This window comes from Chrysochloris asiatica, unplaced genomic scaffold (genome assembly GCF_000296735.1).
Source record: "Chrysochloris asiatica unplaced genomic scaffold, ChrAsi1.0 scaffold00100, whole genome shotgun sequence".
Classification (NCBI taxonomy): Eukaryota; Metazoa; Chordata; class Mammalia; order Afrosoricida; family Chrysochloridae; genus Chrysochloris; species Chrysochloris asiatica.
Window position 1 is genome coordinate 6,554,707 of NW_006408618.1, and position 18,894 is coordinate 6,573,600.

The 18,894-nt window shown below is 36.0% G+C and overlaps 1 protein-coding gene across 3 annotated transcripts in view; it reads right to left on the bottom strand.

Annotated features, from left to right (window-relative positions):
* The window catches only part of RFWD2 (ring finger and WD repeat domain 2, E3 ubiquitin protein ligase), a 265,833-nt gene that overhangs the window by 168,009 nt on the left and 78,930 nt on the right, over nt 1–18,894 (bottom strand). For 2 of the 3 annotated variants that reach the window (XM_006867072.1, XM_006867070.1), the window contains 3 exons: nt 17,668–17,727; nt 16,014–16,090; nt 8,251–8,308 (listed from right to left, as the gene is read on the bottom strand). In XM_006867072.1, coding sequence (XP_006867134.1) covers nt 8,251–8,308; nt 16,014–16,090; nt 17,668–17,727 — 195 coding nt within the window. The remainder of the gene's footprint in view (nt 1–8,250; nt 8,309–16,013; nt 16,091–17,667; nt 17,728–18,894) is intronic. The other variant, XM_006867071.1, reaches the window with a different exon arrangement.

Consider the following 18,894-nt stretch of genomic DNA (forward strand, 5'->3'; position numbering starts at 1 on the left):
CTCAGGCACCCCTATAGTCACCCGATTGGAGGTGCGCAGACAGCAAGGGACCAATGAACAGATACCAAAAGAAAAGAATGTCCACACCTTTATCTCAGCGGTTATGCCAGGCGTCTGTGGCCACGCCGATCCTTCCCCCACGTGGTCTCACCCAAGATCACGGATCCTAGATCAGCCGAGTGCCCCGGACTAGAAAGCAACAGATTTCTTGCTTCTGCCACAAATTCCCCCAGCTGTGAGCCTTCCAACCTTCTAAGTATTTCTTTATATTTGGTTCAGAGTTCTGGGACCATCCCCTGAGCCTGCTTGGTCGGGTGTTCTGTGTTGTTGTTGGCGGAGCTCTTTGCCACACATCCACCCTATCCGCGCTCTTGTTTGGTCTCCCAATTAACTCTTTTAAATGCTTCAGCAACCCACAGTGTATCTTCTTTCTTACAGTACAAAGTGAGCAAAATGTACCAAAACGTAGTTAAAAACCAAGCTTAATTCATCTCACTCAAAGAAAATACCAATGTCTTTATAATGGCCTAAATCATTTTTACATCATCTTCTACTATGCTTCTGGGCCATGTCAAGCATGCACTTACTATAAGGCTTATTTACTTGTAGTTCCGTTTCTAGAACTTCTTGCCAGAAATATTCATATGGCTCCAACCTTCTCTTTATTCAAAAGTCATCTTATTTTATGTACTTTCAGTTATCTCTCCAACTAATTTGGAACCTTGGCTACAAGCAAGAATTTTTGTACTGGTGTGGCACTGTAGGATCAGCATAGGACTGTGAACCACAAGGTCAGAAGTTCAAACTCACCAGAAGTTCCTTGGAAACCCTACACAGAGTCACTACAAGTCAGAACTGACTCAATGGCACTTAACAATAACTTTTTGTTTAATGATGCATCCCCAGACCCTTTTATGTGTTTTTTTTTTTGTTAGGTGCCATTGAGTTGGTACAGAATCATAGCAACCCTATGCACAGCAGAACAAAATACTGCCTGGTCCTGGGCCAACCTCACTATCATTGCCACGCTTGAGCCCACTGATGCTGTCACTTTGCCAATCTATCTCACGGGGGGTCTTTCTCTTTTTCTCTGACCCTCCACCCTACCAAACATGGTATTTTTCTCCAGCAATTGGTCTCTCCTGACAATATAACCAAAGTATGAGTGATGAAGTTTGGCCATCCTTGCCTCCAAAGAGTACTCTGGCTACACTTCTTCCAATACAGATCTGTTTTGTTCTTTTGGTAACGCATGGCACTTTCAATATTCTCTTCCAACACCATAACTCAAAAGCATCAATTCTTCTACAGTCCTCCTTATTCACTGTCCAGCTTTTGCATGCATATGAGGTTATTGCAAATACCATGGCTTGGGTCAGGCACACCTTAGTCTTCAAGCTGACATCTTTGCTCTTCAATACTTTTAAAAGGTCTTGTGCAGAAGACTTGCCTAATGCAATATGTCATTTGATTTCTTGACTGCGGCTTCCATGAGTGTTGATAGACCCTTTAATAGCACCTGATAAATAATTATTTCATTAAAATCCTAGCTCATCCTTCTTATTTTGAACTCCATTTTTGTCAGAGATTTTGAAGTTTTTTGCTTAGGGTTTATGCTACATCGCTTGGCTTGCACTTGTAGGACTTAATCTCATCTATTCCTCTAGTTTTTATCCTTTTTATACACTGGTTCATTTTATGCCTGTCTGTTCTACAGCGTTTCGTCAAAACGGCTAAGGCCCACTGCCATTATGTCAACATCAGTTCCATCCTATAAAATACTGGTAGGATTTCCTTCTCAACAATTGTTCTATACCATGTTATTGTTACTGTATGCTGTCAAGTAGGTTTTCAGCTCATATCAACCTATACAAGGTTTCTGAGGCTATAAATCTTTACAGAAGAAGTAAACCTCATCTTTCTCCCATGGAACAGCTGGTGGATTTGAACCACCAACCCTGTGACTAAAAGCCCAAATGCATAACCCGCTACACCATCAGGCTTCCTCATTCAGTCCCACAGCAGATGCTAAAGTTGGATTCTTTTAGGTGATCCAGATTATTAATCTTGTTGCTTTTGTTGTCTGCTATCAATTCATAAAAACCGCGTGAACAATCAAATAAAACACTACTCAATCCTGCACTACTTCCATGATGGGTTGTGGATGGGACCCTTGTGAAAACAGAAAGGGGTTTTGGGTTGGTTCTCAATAGTGGATTTTTGTAAGTAAATTGCCAGGTCTTTAAATCTATCTACAGACATGCTTTTATTCTGCAAAGAGTGACTCAAATTAGACAAACCTTCCCTTTAGTATTTTCTCATCTTCTATAAATTCTTCTAAGCTTTCCAAAAGAAAGTGCAGAACAGTATACCAATGGTACAACTCATGGGTAGGGCTTGGGAATACATTAGTGTAATATACCCATGTGATGCTGTACGATAATTACTGGACTGGTAACCACAAGATCAGTAGTTCAAATCCATCAGTGTCTATCAGAAACATTACACATGGTTGCTGAGTCAGAAACAACTCTATGGTATGAAACAACATACCAAATCTCCTTCACTCCATGATGGTAATAATAAATGTTAAACATTACAACAACAACAAATAATTTTGATTATTTTTATTTTTATGCTATATCAAAATGTTTTCTTTCTCATGAGATTTTCTTTCTCATGAAATGTTGTTTCTTTCTCATGACATTTGCTAGAAAGAAGAACTCAATGTTAAATTGTAGCAGTAGATAGCCTTTCCTTCTTCCTCTACCTATAGTTTGTCAGTTCTTTCCAGCCAAAGATCAACAGGAACATACCAAATTTTATTTATTGCTCACTCATTGCAGTGAGGGAGTCTGCACACTACATTAAGAGTGACTCAGTAAGAGTGTGTTAGAAAAGACTTGTGAAGATTCAGGCTCGTAGTAAGTGATTTGGAAGAAAATTCAAATAAATGGGTCTTTGCTCGGGTTAGATACTATCAGGAAACGGAGATAATTTTTTGACAGGGTATCTGAATCTTATCTAGAAAACTACAGCGAGAAGGTAAAGAAGCAATATTAGCCAGGATAGGACGGTGTTTGGTATTTTTGCACAGTGGTCTTGGGTTTGTTTCTTTATATGCTTAGATGACTATGTGTGGTTACGAATCGGGCTGTGAACCACAAGGTCAGCAGTTCGAAACTACCAGCAGTTCCGCGAGAGAAAGATCAGGCTATCTGCTCCCGTAAAGATTTACAGCCTCGGAAACCCTGTTCAGGGTCGCTATGGGTCGGAACCGACTTAACGGCACTTAACAACAACAAAATAACTATGCAAAGGGACCTTGTTTTTTACTTCATTTCAGCAAGGTCAAAGAGTGGCCCTGTCTCAAGTTGATGTTCTATGAAATTGGTGTGTTCAAAAGGATTCACCAAGAATGCCAAGTTAATTTCCAGATACAGAGATGCTTTTCTCTCAAGTTCTTAGAGTACCTTTTCATTTAAAATTTCTAGTGATGATATCCCAAACACTATGTTTTGTACAAATAACATAAGGCTAGTGGTTTTATGACTATTTAAAAATAAATACACAACAAACTATGATAAGTAGGTCAAATGCATGCAGAAATGCATATGATGATAAAAGCTTTTGCTATTTGCCTAAGACAGATATTTATTGTTGATAAATATTATTCAAATGTTACATACATAGGTCTATCTAGGTTCAGAATGATAAAATATTATATTTCAGTTCTCAATTTTTTAGATAATATATTGAAAGCATACCTTATTGACAAAATAGAATTCATACTATTCTTTTGCCCCCGTATCTTATTTATCTTACTTGCAGGCAGCAATTCTGTTCAAATAAGCATAAAAATTTATGATGTCAAATTAATTTAACTGTCCTTAACTTTCAGTCTCTTGGTGCTCTTTTGAAACTATAAATGTTTAACAGGGAAATGAATACAAGGCTGAAATATGTTTTCACTGTCAAGCCCAACAATGAACAACTTACAGCACACCTGAATAAATGTTGACTTAACACTGCCCCCAGAAATACCTATGAGAACTAAAATATCTTTTAAACGATATAGGTACTGAGAATACTATCGATAAAGTGTTATAAATAGTTTCATTTAGGCTAATAGTCCTGAAAATAATCAGTTTTAGGAAAAGCTTATTACAAACCTATTTCATAATGAAGCTAAGTGCAAGGTTCTAAAAACATGTGACTTTTGTAATAGCAAATAATCACATTCCATACTTAATGCAGACTGTCCCAATCATACATATTGCAAGTGGCTCAGATTCCAAACCAAGGAAAAAAATTACTTAGCTGTTCAGTATAATGAAGATGTTGCATGACAAGTGCTTTTCATACTTCTCAGAACTCAAAAGTTCTACAGATTTCTTAATGACCCCACTCATGTTGGATGTCCTTTTATAGATACAGATTTATCTCACATAACGAATTTTGAGTTAACAAGTTTCTAATCTAACAGCTCTTGAACAATTATACCACTAGTTCAGAACCCTTTCTTTTCCAATAAAATAACTTTCAATTCAAAACAACACTAAACAGTGCATACTATTAGACGTAATACTTCAACATTATAACTTTACGCAAAGATATACTAAAATGTCCAATACTACAGTTTCTATTAAGAGAATATCATGAAGCAAACCTGAACTGTGCACAATGGTATTTGAATGAATGAAAAATGTTGTCTGGGGTACATAAGCTTAGTGAGAGAGGAGAACGGATAGCATTTTCTGTCTCCCTTCTTCAATCTGTCTGCCTCTGTACTATTTTGTTTTTAATTCATTTATAAGATTAGCTCTTATTATTATTATTAAGTGTCATCAAGGTGGTGCTGACCTATAGCAATCCTATATACAAAAGAACGAAACACTGTCTGGTCCTCACCATCTTCACAACTGCTGCTACGCTTGAGCCCGTTCCTGCTGCCACTGTGCTGGTCTATCTCAATAGGGGTCTTCCTCTTTTTCGCTCGCCCTCCATTTTATTAAACATGATGTCCTTCTCCAGGGACATGTCCTTTCTGATAATATGCCCAAAGTATGAGAGACAAAAGTCTGGTCATCTTGGAGCACTCTGGTTGTACTTCTTCCAACAAAGATTTGTTTGCTCTTCTCGTAGTCTGTGGCACCTTTAATATTCTTCTCCATCACGCAAATGTATCAATTCTTCTGTGGTCTTCCTTATTCAGTGTCCAACTTTCACGTGCATATTAGTCCTCAAACTGACATCTTTCCTCTTGAACACTGTGCCTAATCCAACGTGTCACTTGATTTCTTGACTGCTGTTTTCATGAGTGTTGATAGTTGATCCAAGCAAACAAAGTCTTTAACAATGCCAATCTTTTCTCCATTTATCATGATACTATTTATAGGTCCAGTGGTAAAGATTTTTGTTTTCTTTACATTGAGGTGCAACCCATAATTAAGGCTGTGATCTTTGATCTTCATCAGAAAGTATTTTCAGTCCTCTGCTTTTAGCAAGCAAGGTTGTATGATCTGCATGTTGTTGTTGTTGTTAAGTACCATGGAGTCGGTTGCGACTCACAGTGACCCTGCACAGGGTTTCCGAGGCTGTAAATCTTTACGGGAGCAGAAATCCTCGGCTTTCTCTCGCAGAACAGCTGGTAGTTTCGAACTACTGACCTTGAGGTTAGCAGTCCAATTCGTAACCACTACGCTACCAGAACTCCTTATCATCTGCATATGGCAGCAGTTTAATAAGTCCTCCTCCAATCTTGATATCACAATTTTTCCTTGTTATAATCCAGCTTCTCCGATTATTTGATCAGTATACAGACTGAATATAGTAAAAGAATACAACCCTGGAACACATACCTTTCCTGATTTTAAAACATTCAGTATCCCTTGTTTTGTTCAAACAACAGCCTTTTGGTCTATGTGCAAGTTCTCATGAGCATAATCAATTGTTCCAGAATACTCATTCTCAGTTTATTTTACCTTTTAAGTGCTTTATTTTTAAGCGGTAGTTCTTCAAGTATTGGGAAAAGAGAAATCAAACCCTGATGGTACTTAACAACAACATCCATTATACCATCTAAGGAGTCCTGGTGTGGCACAGTAGGATAATGTATTAGACCACAAGGTCAGTTTGAACCATAAGGTTGGCAGTTCAAACCCACCAGTTGCTCCTCAAAACACTATGCAAGTTCGCTATGAGTCTGGCTTGAAGGCAACTGACAACATACCGTCCCAAAACATTTACTGTTCATTTTGATAAAAAATCATTTCATATCTCCTCATATAAAGTATGAAATGATTTTTTATAGTTTATATGAGGACTCCTTAGATGGTATAATGGGTATTGTTGTTAAGTACCGTCAGGGATCCTCATATAAAGTAGGAGTCCTGGTGTGGCACTGTGGGTTAATGCACCAGACTGCAAAGCCATTTGAACAGCAAGGTTGGTGGTTCAAACTCACCAGCTGTTCCTTGGAAACTATACAGGGTCGCTATGGGTCAGAACTGACTTGAAGGCACTTAATAACAACAACAACATATAAAATAAATACACAAATGAATATGCATTAAACATGCCTAGGATAAGTCCTGGAGTCCTGGTATGTTAACTTCAGGGTTAGTGTTTCAAACTCACCTTGGAAACCCTATACAGGGTAGCTATGAATTGGAAGCAACTCAACAGCACTTGACAACAACAACAGGAAAAGTACTGAGCTTCTAACCACAAAATCAGCAGTTCAAACCCACCATTTGCTCCATAGGGCAAAGATGAAGCTTTCTGTGTCACTAAAAAGTTAAAGCCCTAGAAAACTTATCCAGGGCTGCCATGAATCAGAATCAACTTGATGGTAGTGGGTTTCTGTTTGGTTTATAAACAATATTAGGACAATTTGTAAAACCTGAATAAGATCCAGGGATTACATAACAGAAGTATATTAATATTGATTTCTTAAATTTTAAAATGGGGTTGTAGTTGCATGAGATAATGTCCTTGTTTTTAAAAGATTGAAGGGCATTATTTAGAGGGTAAAGGGTATTACATTTACACTTTATTTAATTCAGAGAACAATACTGCATTTGTATATAGTAGGCTCCTGGTAAGGCGCTGCCAGATAAGCAGTGGGCTGAGAACCACAAGGTCAGTGGTTTAAACATACCAGCTGCTGCTTGGAAATCCTGTACAGGGGCACTATGAGTTATAAATGACTTGATGGCACTTAATAACAAAAACAGTTGAAGAGAGTAACTGAATGAGAATGATAAAGCAAAAGTGATAAATTGTTAACTTTGGAACAAACTGGGTGAAGGAAGTAGAGGAATTCATTTTATTATTCTTGTAACCTTGCTCTGAGTTCAAAATTATTTTAAAACAATCATGCTACACCTCAAAAACAGGTCAAAAATACCAGCATCCTGAAGTCACAGAATAAAGACAGTTTAAGTTAATCGTGCAATTAATTAGAAGAAAAGTGAGGTTAGTGTCTATTTTTACTCAAGTACGTAGTTTAATTTCTACAGAAAACCTTAATGTTTGATATGATAGGCCATTCTTTAATTAAGGAGCTCTGGTAGCGTAGTGGTTACGAATCGGGCTGCGAACCACAAGGTCAACAGTTCAAAACTACCAGCTGTTCCACAGGAGACAGACAGATGAGGCTTTCTGCTCCAATAAAGATTTACAGCCTCGGAAACTCTGTACAGGGTCGCTATGAGTTGGAACTGACTCCACGGCACATAACAACAACAACATTCTTTAATTATTGACGTTGTTGTTGTTAGTGCTGTTGAGTTGGTTCAAACTCACGGTGACTCTATATAGGGTTTCTGAGGCTATAAATCAATTCTGGAGCAAGAAAGCCTCATCTTTCTCCTGCAGAGTACCTAGTGGACTCTTAACCACTTAAGTTGGAGTTCATAGTCAAGGGCTTATCATACAAAGCCACTGCACTCCCCAATTCATTAATATACTGTGGATTTTATATCATCAAAATAAATTATGCCTAGTCATTCATAATTTCCTCTCAAAGGATAATATTACCAATATGTTAACTTTTAAACTCTTTATCACTGATGGCCAAAAAGTAGTTTACATACTTCCACCATACAACAGAGCTATTCAAGCCATAATCAATGCCACAAAATTCAAAACAGATATGCTTATGGCAGTAAAAGTAAAATAATTTATGATATTACAACTCAGATGATTATGTTCATGGCACCATATATTGTTGAAAACATTATTTACCTGAGAATTGCCACTGAAACCTGGAGGTTGGCTGTATTCTGTGGAATCAATTATACTACTGCAAAATGAAGAGAGAAAAAGGTGATTTCAATGTTTACATTACTTTATCAACAACAAAAAAAATAGAACAGTATGAAAACCAAATATTTCTAGTTTATAAGCCAAGAATATTTACTGGGAATAATTCAATAGGCATCAAAAAATAGCTAATTCTTAAACAAAGAAGCTGCAAACATTGAAGCAATTTACCCCTTCACGTCACTACTTCAAACTTACATACCACATAAAAAAGTCAACAGAGACTAACACAACACACTTAGAGATGCAAGTTGCCGGTATTTTACTTTCAAGAAAGTTAATAAACTGGAACTTTATTTAAGGAAAAGAGAACTTAGTATAAGTCAGAATCTATGGTTAACAGATTCTGCTTTGCCACTCTGGAGTTTACAATTAACTTTGTTCAAAGTTGTCTTTGGACATGATATCCTATAAATTCTTGGGGTTTTTCCCAGTGATTGAACGATCTCTGTTGAATGTTTCCGACCACACTTAACAGGTTATACTAAAAAGATTATGCCTGGATAAAGGGCTGGCCAGGCCAGAAAGACCCACAGATGATGTTAACCACATGATGGGTGTAGGGCCTAAAGGGGCAACAATTCAGTCAATCAATACTACATAATGAGAACCCCAACAAAAGATCTATTGGCTGACTGGCTGATGAAAGACATCTATGCTCGGGGAGGGCAGCACAGACCTCTTTGAGAAATAGAAGCTATATACTAGAACTCTCCCAAACAGACCTCATTCTATGTATTTCTTCAGCTATATCCTTTTTGGTACAATAATATTATAATCGCAAATACAGTATTTTTCTGAGTTTTGTAAGTTGTTTTAGTGAATTATCAAACCCATGGGAGTAACAATAACCATCAGATAAAAAAGTGAGGTGGGCCTGGGAATCCCTAAATTAGCTGCTGATATCCTTGAGGGTAGAAGAAATTCCTCACTTAAGCACACAAGGTAAAGGGGGTTTGAGGAAGCCCAAGCTATAACTGGCACACTGACAAAGTAGAATGAACTCCTGAATTTGTAGTCACTCCAGAAGTGAAGTTGCTGTGGGCACTCCAAGCTTGTGGTTGGCATCTTGAGGTCTTGAGCAGACTTAGCAGTCTGGAAGACCGTGCTCTTTAACTTCTCAGGTCTGAACTAGTTATGGTGGTTACGGTCACATGTAGTATTGCATTTACAGTAGGTGTTAGAACACAGGCAAACAGAAAGTGAACTGAACAAAATGACACTGGAATTGTATTACAATGATTTTCCTTAGCCATTAAAAGCTATGTGTCCTTGCATAAATACCTTATAATCCCTTAGTCTCAATTTCCTCATCCGTAAACTGTTTCTTCATCCCTTCCAGCCCCAAAATGTTATACGTACATGTGAAGGAAAACTATCAAAGGAACGCAATAAATTGCAAAATAAGCCTCCCCCCCTCCCTTTACTCAAAACTCATATACTAGTTCCCTCTGCCCTGGTGAAACATAACCTGCTTTCTGCATTGGTTCTTTTTTCTTTGTTATATCCTCTCTGCCTTCTTATATGCAGCCCTGAACAACAGTCAAGAAGTCCAGACTAGCTTTTTTCCCTTGTTTGTCTACCTAGTGAAGCAATTGAGGGTGCTGATTAAAATGGTTCTACGTAAGTTCTGTTATGGTATGGTGGGTTAATGTGCCAGATTGCGAATTCATTTGAACCACAAGGTCAGTGGTTCAAGTTCACCAGTTGCTCCTCTGAAATCCTATACAGGGTTGCTGTGGGTCGGAATGGACTCATCTGCACTTAACGACAATATGTACGGTTCTTAAAATCATTAATGACTTTGCTGTTGTTACGTGCCACACAGTCAGTTCCAACTCATAGCGACCATGCATTAGGTTTCCTAGGAGAAGTTGGTGGGTGTGAAGTGCCTATCTGTGGTTCAAAGTCCAGTGCTGATGCTATAGCGCTACACCAGGAGTCTATTAATTACTTTAGTACTCAAATAATGTCATGACAGGCACTCTTAGGAGCAGACTTTGACAACAAAAGTGGGTTTAATTTTATCACTTAACAGCTAAATGACTGTGTAAGGTATTTACCTCATTTGATCTGTATTCTCCCCATTTTTTAATAAGAATGACACCTCAGAGAGGTTTGCCATTCAAAAGAGATAATGAAAGTAAAGTTCTCAGTATAATGGCAAAATATGGTAAAGATTCAACAAATCTTAGTAGGTATAGAATTAATAAAAAAAAAATTAGTCATAAAAATTCACATTTCTAAAATTTTTAATAAATCTGATGGTTATCTTCCTCACAGTAGTTCTCTCATCAAAGAGCAGAAAATTCCATACTAGCCAAACCCAGGTCAAAAATATATATTAGGAAGAAAAGAGAAAAACAACAACATATAAATAAACATAAAACAAAATTATCAGTTATTTCAAATAATGTCACTAAGTTATGAAAATTTAATGAGGACATCAATAAATGGCAAGGGCAAGATGAAATTTTCAGGATAGTAACTGAGACGGATACATGATTAATAATTTTTTATCATGATAGGAAAATAATATAATAAAATAATTCCTAAGCACTGAACTACAGACCACAGGGTCAGTAGTTAAGAGCCTACTAGCTGCTCTGTGAAAGAAAGATGAGGCTTTCTGCTCCCACCAAGATTTATACACCTGGGAACCCTATACAGGGAGTCATTAAGAGTCAGAATAGACTCCACAGCACTTAACAACAATACATGTCTCTGGTGCTAAAATTAGAAGCTTAGCTACAAACATAAATAAAAAACTGTATAGCTGCTAACCCAAAGTATGAAGGAAATTCAGTTATTTCTACTGATTTTACAAAATGACTCCCACTTAAATTATTTGCCTCCAAAAGCAAAGCTATACTATATAATTAGATGATAAACTGTTAAATTAATCTCATATATAAACTGTATCAACAAGATTCAGATTTGTAAAAAAGATGGTTCACATTTATGTTTTTAGTAGATACAAAATTAGTTAACTAAAGAGTAATTAAAAATCTATGAGCAAATAAGGCACACACTTCAATCATATAAGGCTGAACAATGAGATTTTTAATTGAGGGACTGAAATGATCAAAAACCTGTGCACACACAGACACTAGACAGACAAGCTCTTATTTTCTTGCCCCTTTTTAATTAATAGATGGTTAAGATCAGTTACAGTTATACAGAAGATTGAGGGGGGGAGGAGGTGGCTATATGAACTTAGTATTTATACTGCCTAAAAGGTGTGTGCCATAACATAACATTTTTGAATTTGATAAAGAAAAGGAAGAAGGCAGCTCATTTTACAGTTTTCTTTGTTGCAAACCTCAACCTCTAGGCCCTGAGACCAGGAGAACTAGGTGGTATCCAGATACCACTACCAAGGACTTTGAAAGGGATCAGATTAGGAGATCCTCGACAGAGTGTGAGAAAAATGGCACTAGGTAAGTATGCACTCCTTAGAACAATCAACCACTGCAGAACAAAAGGGCAGCATTTGCTCAAGGACAAATTTCAAAAGGCAGAAGGGAGGAATGGGAAGGGAAACAGGGAGGATGTGGGATGAATGATGTTACATTGTAGGGGAATGCATTCACTGACATGAACTAAGATTATAAATTGCTGAATGGAAAATTGATCAGCTCTGTAAACATTCACAATAAAAAGTTGAAGTAAATAGCTTTACATAGTAACATTTCTAAAGCAGAAAAGAACTAAGATTGCCATGACTGATCTCCTTCAAAAAAACCTTTTGAAAATCACAATTCATTAGGCTAAGTATTAAATTTTACTAGTTTATAATCTTAAAAGCGCTCTCCAAGGAAATGGAATAGAGCACAATTCATTTGTAATTCACAGAGGACACTATTTTAATTATTATATGACATAGTTGCTACGCAGAGCCCTGGTGATGCAAACAGTCAAGCACTCCACTGCTAAGTGTAAGACTACAGTTTGAATCCACCCAGGAGCTCCACAAGAGAAATACCTAGCAATATGCTTCTGCAGAGACTATAGCCAGGAAAACCCTATGGGGCAGTTCTCTTCTGCTACATGGGGTCATTAAGAGTTGAAATCAACACAACAGCACCTAAGAACAACAATATAGTTACTACAAACCTTTGGACTTTCAAACTTCCTGTTATCATTGTTAGGTGCCATTGAGTCAATTCCACCTCATGGCAGACTCCACTGCTAGATATGGTTTTCAAGGCTGGACTGGTTTAGAAGCAGATCACCAGGCTTATCTTCTGAGGAACCTCTGAATGGGTTCAAACTATCAATCTTTTGGCTACCAGTGGAGTGCTTAACTGTTTATTGGTTTATCTGAAATAATCTCAGAAAAAGGCTCTCAATGGAAAGAAAGCTGAGGAAGCAATCCAAAATTAACAAGTCACAGTCCGACTCACAGTCAACCCTGTACAGGGCTTCTGAGACAGTAAATCTTTATGGGAGCAGAAAGCCTCAACTGTCTCCTGTGGAACATCTGGTAGTTTCAAACTGCTGACCTTAAGATTCACAACCCAATTCGTAACCACTATGCTACCAAAGCGCTCTCTCTATATAGATATATATCTATATAGATATATATGGTTTTTTTCCCAAGTTACATCCTTTTTGAAGGCTATATAATCTTTGACATTCATTAGTGAGTGCTTCACGCTGTCTTCACTTTCTTTAGTCAAGCAAAGTTGTGTCATCTACATATCACAGGTTGTTAATCAGTCTTCCCCCAATCCTGATGCCACCCACACTCTTCATATAGTCCAACTTCACAGATTATTTAGCATATAGAAAGGATACAAATACTGCACACCATTTTCCATTTCAAAGGACTGTTCAAATGACTGCTTCTTGATTCAAGTACAGATGCTGTGTTAGCACAACTAAATGTTCTAAAATTCTCATTTACTATAACGTTATCCATACTTTCTTATGATTGACACAATTGAATGCTTTCAAGAAGTCGACAAAACACAGGTAAACATCTTTCTGGCATTCTCTGTTTTTAGACAAGATCTATCTGATATCCTTTGTTATACATCCCATTCTGAATGTAGCCTGTACAGTTCCAGTTGATGTAGGGCGCAAGCATTTTTAATGATCTTTAGTAAACGTGGCTTGTATAAAACTATTTATTTATTGCTATGAGTTGAAACTGACTCGATGGTAGTGCATTTGATTTGGATTTCACTACCACAGAAAACTTTAACAAGCACTTTAGAATTTAAATTACCTGATGTAGGTCTCTTTTTTAAAAAATGAATTAAATTTATGATCAACAGCAAATCTTTCATCAGCAATAGCATTTTTTAAATGAGAAATTTAAGATCAGCAAATAGTATTTACTATTTGTATTGATTTACAATTGTATCGTAGGAAAACAAAAGTTTTTCTGCAAATATAATCCGATCATATGATAGCATAGCATATCCTGTTTAAGTAGACTGAGAAGCTTCAACTAATTGTCTTCAAGTTCTTTAAAGTTCAGAAGACACAGAGGTACGAGATTTAATAACTGACAATTCTGAAATATCTACTTAATACAGAAATAATGAATAAAGCAATTATGTAGCAATTATTTCTAATACAGAAATCACACCAATGAGAAAAAATTTTTAATTTATAAGGAAACGTACTGGTAATGAGTTTGAAGAAAATTTAAAATCTAAAGAGAAATTTTACCAATGGTATGGTGAATATAGTCAATGTGTGCTTCTTTGTCTCAACTAAAAGAGCTTCATCTTGCAAAACCCTTTGCATGCTATACTACCATTGTTATATACTTGACTGTTTAATAACTTTCTCCAACCTTAATGCTCACTCCTTTCAAAGATAAGTTATGTGAGGGCAGAAATTTTGTCAGATTTTTCAGTTACATGTAAAACCTACAACGAACGGTACCTAGCACATAAGAGGTATTCAATAAATATGTGGGGGCTTCAACAAGTTCCAGGAAAAACTGATCTGAAAAACAATGGAATTTTTCCATTAATTTTTTGAAGCCTCCTCATAGAGAAATTAAATGTATGTACTACATTGTCATATGTTCATAAAATCTGGCAATCAGTGAAAGTCTAAGTAACAAAGACCTGACGATATAGATAGAAATGATACTGCTCAACAGAGAGCTAGGATGAGAATCATCACTTCATTAGTGAGATTTCTGTCAGATCTTACCTATTACTGTTGTTGTCATTAAGTGCTGTCAAGTTGATTCTGACTTACAGCAACCCTAGACAGATTCCAAGGCACAGACGGTGGTGGGTTTGAAATATGGACCTACTGGTTAGCAGTCCAGTGTTATCCTACAGCACCATGCCAGTACTCCTTATTTTACCTATGTTGTTAAGTACTGTTGAGTCGGTTCCAATTCATAGCCACCCTATATGTGATTTCTGAGGAGCTGCTGGTGGGTTGCTTGTGGTTCAAACCAACCTTGTGGTCCAGTACTTATTCTACACGCCACTCACTAAAAAACGTTCCATTGAAAAAGGTCCAATATCACCAAATAAATGTGAGTTTTAAAGATCACAGTATCTCACACACCTGTTGTCATTATGTGCCACTGAGTCGGGTCCAACTCAGAGCAACTGTGTATATAGTTTTTGACGAGCAGCTGGTGACCTTACAGTCCAGTGCTTATCCTACAGTGCCATACCAGGACTCCTAGACAGACCTAAGTATTCTTAATTGTTTCAGAGAAAATAAAATATGGAGGAAAACAAAGCAGAATTACACTGCTAAACTGATCCCAGAATCAGCAAGAACTCACACCGATTCTCCATAACTATAGTTAATGGAAAAAATACCAAGTCTCCCAGGAATACTCCTTAACTAGAACATTCCTCCTTCCTTCCAGACAACACCACACACCAAAAACTAGACCCATAATAGCTTTCTGAACTAATCTCAATGTTATCTCTTGTACTGGCGTTGGAGTGTCTGATCATTCACATGTTATCTTATAGCTACTTTCCTAAAGAAATTCCACTGGGTTAATTCTCCTAAACTGATCATTAATTTAAAAACAAATGACTTGAACATACCAATCATACAAAATTCAAAATTCAGGTGATATATAAAACAGAATTTTAGAGCTAGAAATAATCAAAAGCATTCCTTGTGTTCCACAAATATTTACTAAACAATCCAGGCAGCACTATTCTAATTGCTAGGGATATAGCAATGAGAAACACAAATAAAACTCTGCTATACCAGAAGATATAGAAGGAAAGAATTAATAACAGAGTAAGTAGAGACACTATAAGAAAATAACAGGAAGATCTAAACTAAAATATGAATGTACTGTCCTCATTTAAAATCTGGGGTTTTACGTAATTGTGTTTCTCCTTAATATTACCATTCATGGTCTCAAATTATAGATTTATATCATCTGACCTTAATCTATGAAATATTTAAAGCTATCATTATTTCAAGAAATTAACTAGATTGCAATTCAACTGTGAATTCCTAATATTGTAATATTCTACTCATTAACTGCTCCTGACACAAAAATTCAAAGCATTAAAAAAACCAGATGAACCATCTAATCTCCTTTCTAGCTCATGACCAAAGTAATTTCTCTGTGGTTTTACACATTACATGGTAAAGGTTCCTGAAGAATAATACCACATGTGTACCTCATAACATAAATCCTAAGCAATTACAAGTTTGAAGCTTTGTACCTGTGTGATGGAGAGGGAGCTTCAAATTGAGGCACTGTGCTATCCTCACTGACAGGAGAATATAAACCGCTCATTTCCTGAAAGCACAAATATTTTGAGTTATAGAAGATACTTCAAACAAAAGCTATAGATCTCAAAAAGATATGACATTATATTCCTTTCAATTCTAGGTTTTCAGCAGTCCCTTTTCCTGCCAACACTAAAATTTCACAAGTCTTTTCTCTAGAGTACAAAAGCAAAGGTATCAGAAAAGTAAAAAGGCAAGCCGTTTATATGGTACAAATCCTTACTCCATTATCTATATACGTCACGTAATAAATTTTGTTAATCACTAATGAAACCACCAAGCACAGGAAAAAAGACAAAGAAAGCATAAAAAATTTAAATGAGATATACAATAGACTATATAAACAAGAAAGTCAGCCATGGCTTTCTTGTATATTCTTATCACTAACCCAGAAGACTATTGCTAAGAGTCAGATAAAAATGACAGAATCGCAACTGGATTATCCTGTTGAACTCTTTTCTTTACAGTACAAAGACAGGACTTGACAAATCTCTACCTTAAAAACATTTTTTACAAACCATAAAGAAAATTAACATTCCCACTGATTCAAATATTAACTTTACTTAATAATTACTTAAATTCTAACTTTTGGTTATTAGCCTCCACTCCAAAAGCTCTCCTAATGAAATGTTATTGCATAAATTATGCCTGTGAATCATACTGACAGCCTAACTTCCTTTCAATATGAGCTACATGTTGATTAAAAGAAATACAGCAAAGTTTTGAATGCCACCAATGGTAATTAATCAGACAGGATTCTTCCTGGTAATCCAAGGTCAGCTCAAACACATAGCTAAACAAATGACAAATATCACACTGACAAAGTTAGGAATGCCACATGGGATACAGAATTTCTACTACATAGAAAACCCAACATTATCTGACATATTATCAGCAAAAGAAAATTATATATAGCATGTGAATAATTTAAAACACACTCTAAATTTAAATGTAGCTGAAAGCACTAAACTCATGTCGTAACAGCCTGTGAGCTTCCTAGGGATCCTCCCAAGGATTTCTACAAAGAAACTACATTATAGTATAAACTCCTAGAATATTGGTAACATATTGTCTCTTTTAAAATTTATCTTAGCACTTCGCAATGCACAGGATAAGCAAATTTTTTTTCAATTAATAAAAGAATGGAATAGCCACAAATCATGTTAATGGCAATAATTGAGGGCTTAGCAGGAGCTGATTTACATTAATATAGCATTCAGGTTTTCTTCTCCCACAAAGATCACTAAAGTTCTGGAAACCCTTTGCAGGTTCACTCCAAATGGAGGGCAACTGTAACAACAACAATGGCATTCAAAACAAGGAATTCCCCCCCCCCCCCCCACCTAGTCAAGAAGAATAATGGCAACAAAACATTATGAAAAAAATACAAACTACATTTTATCATAAAAGTGTTCGGAATGTTTTCTCTATAAAAATGCACTCTCAACTGACATTAAAGTAACATCTGTTACTTTCTTCAAAACCAAAGCCAATCTCATAAATTTAACGGAGTCACTTAAAGGGAAGGTGACAATTTCAAAGAAAATGAAAAACTGCTAGAGATGCAAGAATGTCTTAATTTCTTACTTCCACTCTTTTAATATCCTCTTCCAGAACACTTAACTCCTTCTGGATCTGTTCCAGTTGCTGTAGTTAAAAGAGAAAAAAAAAGCCTAAACCAAACCATACTGGCAGCATCACAATCATATATAACTTTACATTTGGAAAATAATTTCTAGAAAGTAAACTGTGGGAATGAAAAATCAAAGACACAGACTCCTGGAAGGACCAGTATCAAAAATGCAAATTTAGAACTCTAATCTTTAAGGTGACACAATGTTATATTTCCTTACTACAAGGTGCATTTCTTTAATGACCAGAAGGGTGAGCAGTTTTTTCTTAGGTTTATTAGCATTAGTACAATTCAGACTTTTTTCATCCAATTTCAGGAATAAGTTGTACCTGACCCAAGCCATGGATTGATTTTACAATAAAAATATGAAACACGAGCATCAATGATATTGACTTAATAAAAGCATATAGCATGTCAGTTGTTATTTTCATTTTATAAATTAAAAATAGTTTTACAGAGATTTGATCCTAAGTGATTTAATCAAAAGTAATCACAAACGATCATCTTAATATTTCCTTATGGATTTAAAACATATATTTAAGGTGGTCTATATTTTATATCTTGCCTATTATATCACCATCACTTTTTATGGCATTTAAATGCTGACATTTTAATTTCACCACTCCCCTGCTGCTGGAGATTTAAGTTGTTTCTACACTATCATCAATGATTCTGCAACATAAATTAGTCTGTACTCCAAATTTTGTTGAGTTTATTTAAAATGGAATTTATTCAATTAAAAAATAATAAAAATTACAAAGTCCTCACTATATAACAAAAAATTGCTTTACAAAATTATTATACATTTCTGTTACCAGAATGTATAAATGGCTGCCATACTCTAATCAGTTATGCTGGCACAACAAATTTGAAAATCTATAGCAACAGCAATGTATACTGTCCAATCTGAAACAGTACTATGACATATTAGGAAAAGGAGTCACAGAAAAGTTACAATGACTGTCACATGATCATTCAGCTAGTTAGTTAACTACCAGAACTAGAATTCAAATCAATATTGCTTCAGAATTAATGCTGTTAACCCCTAATATCTTCAAAAGCACTACCAATCTCTCCAAAACAGCATCTTATTTAAGTTGCATTTCTTTAATGACTAGAAAGGTGAGATTTTTCTTAAGTTTATTAGCATTAGTACATTCTCTTCTGTGGCTATATATATA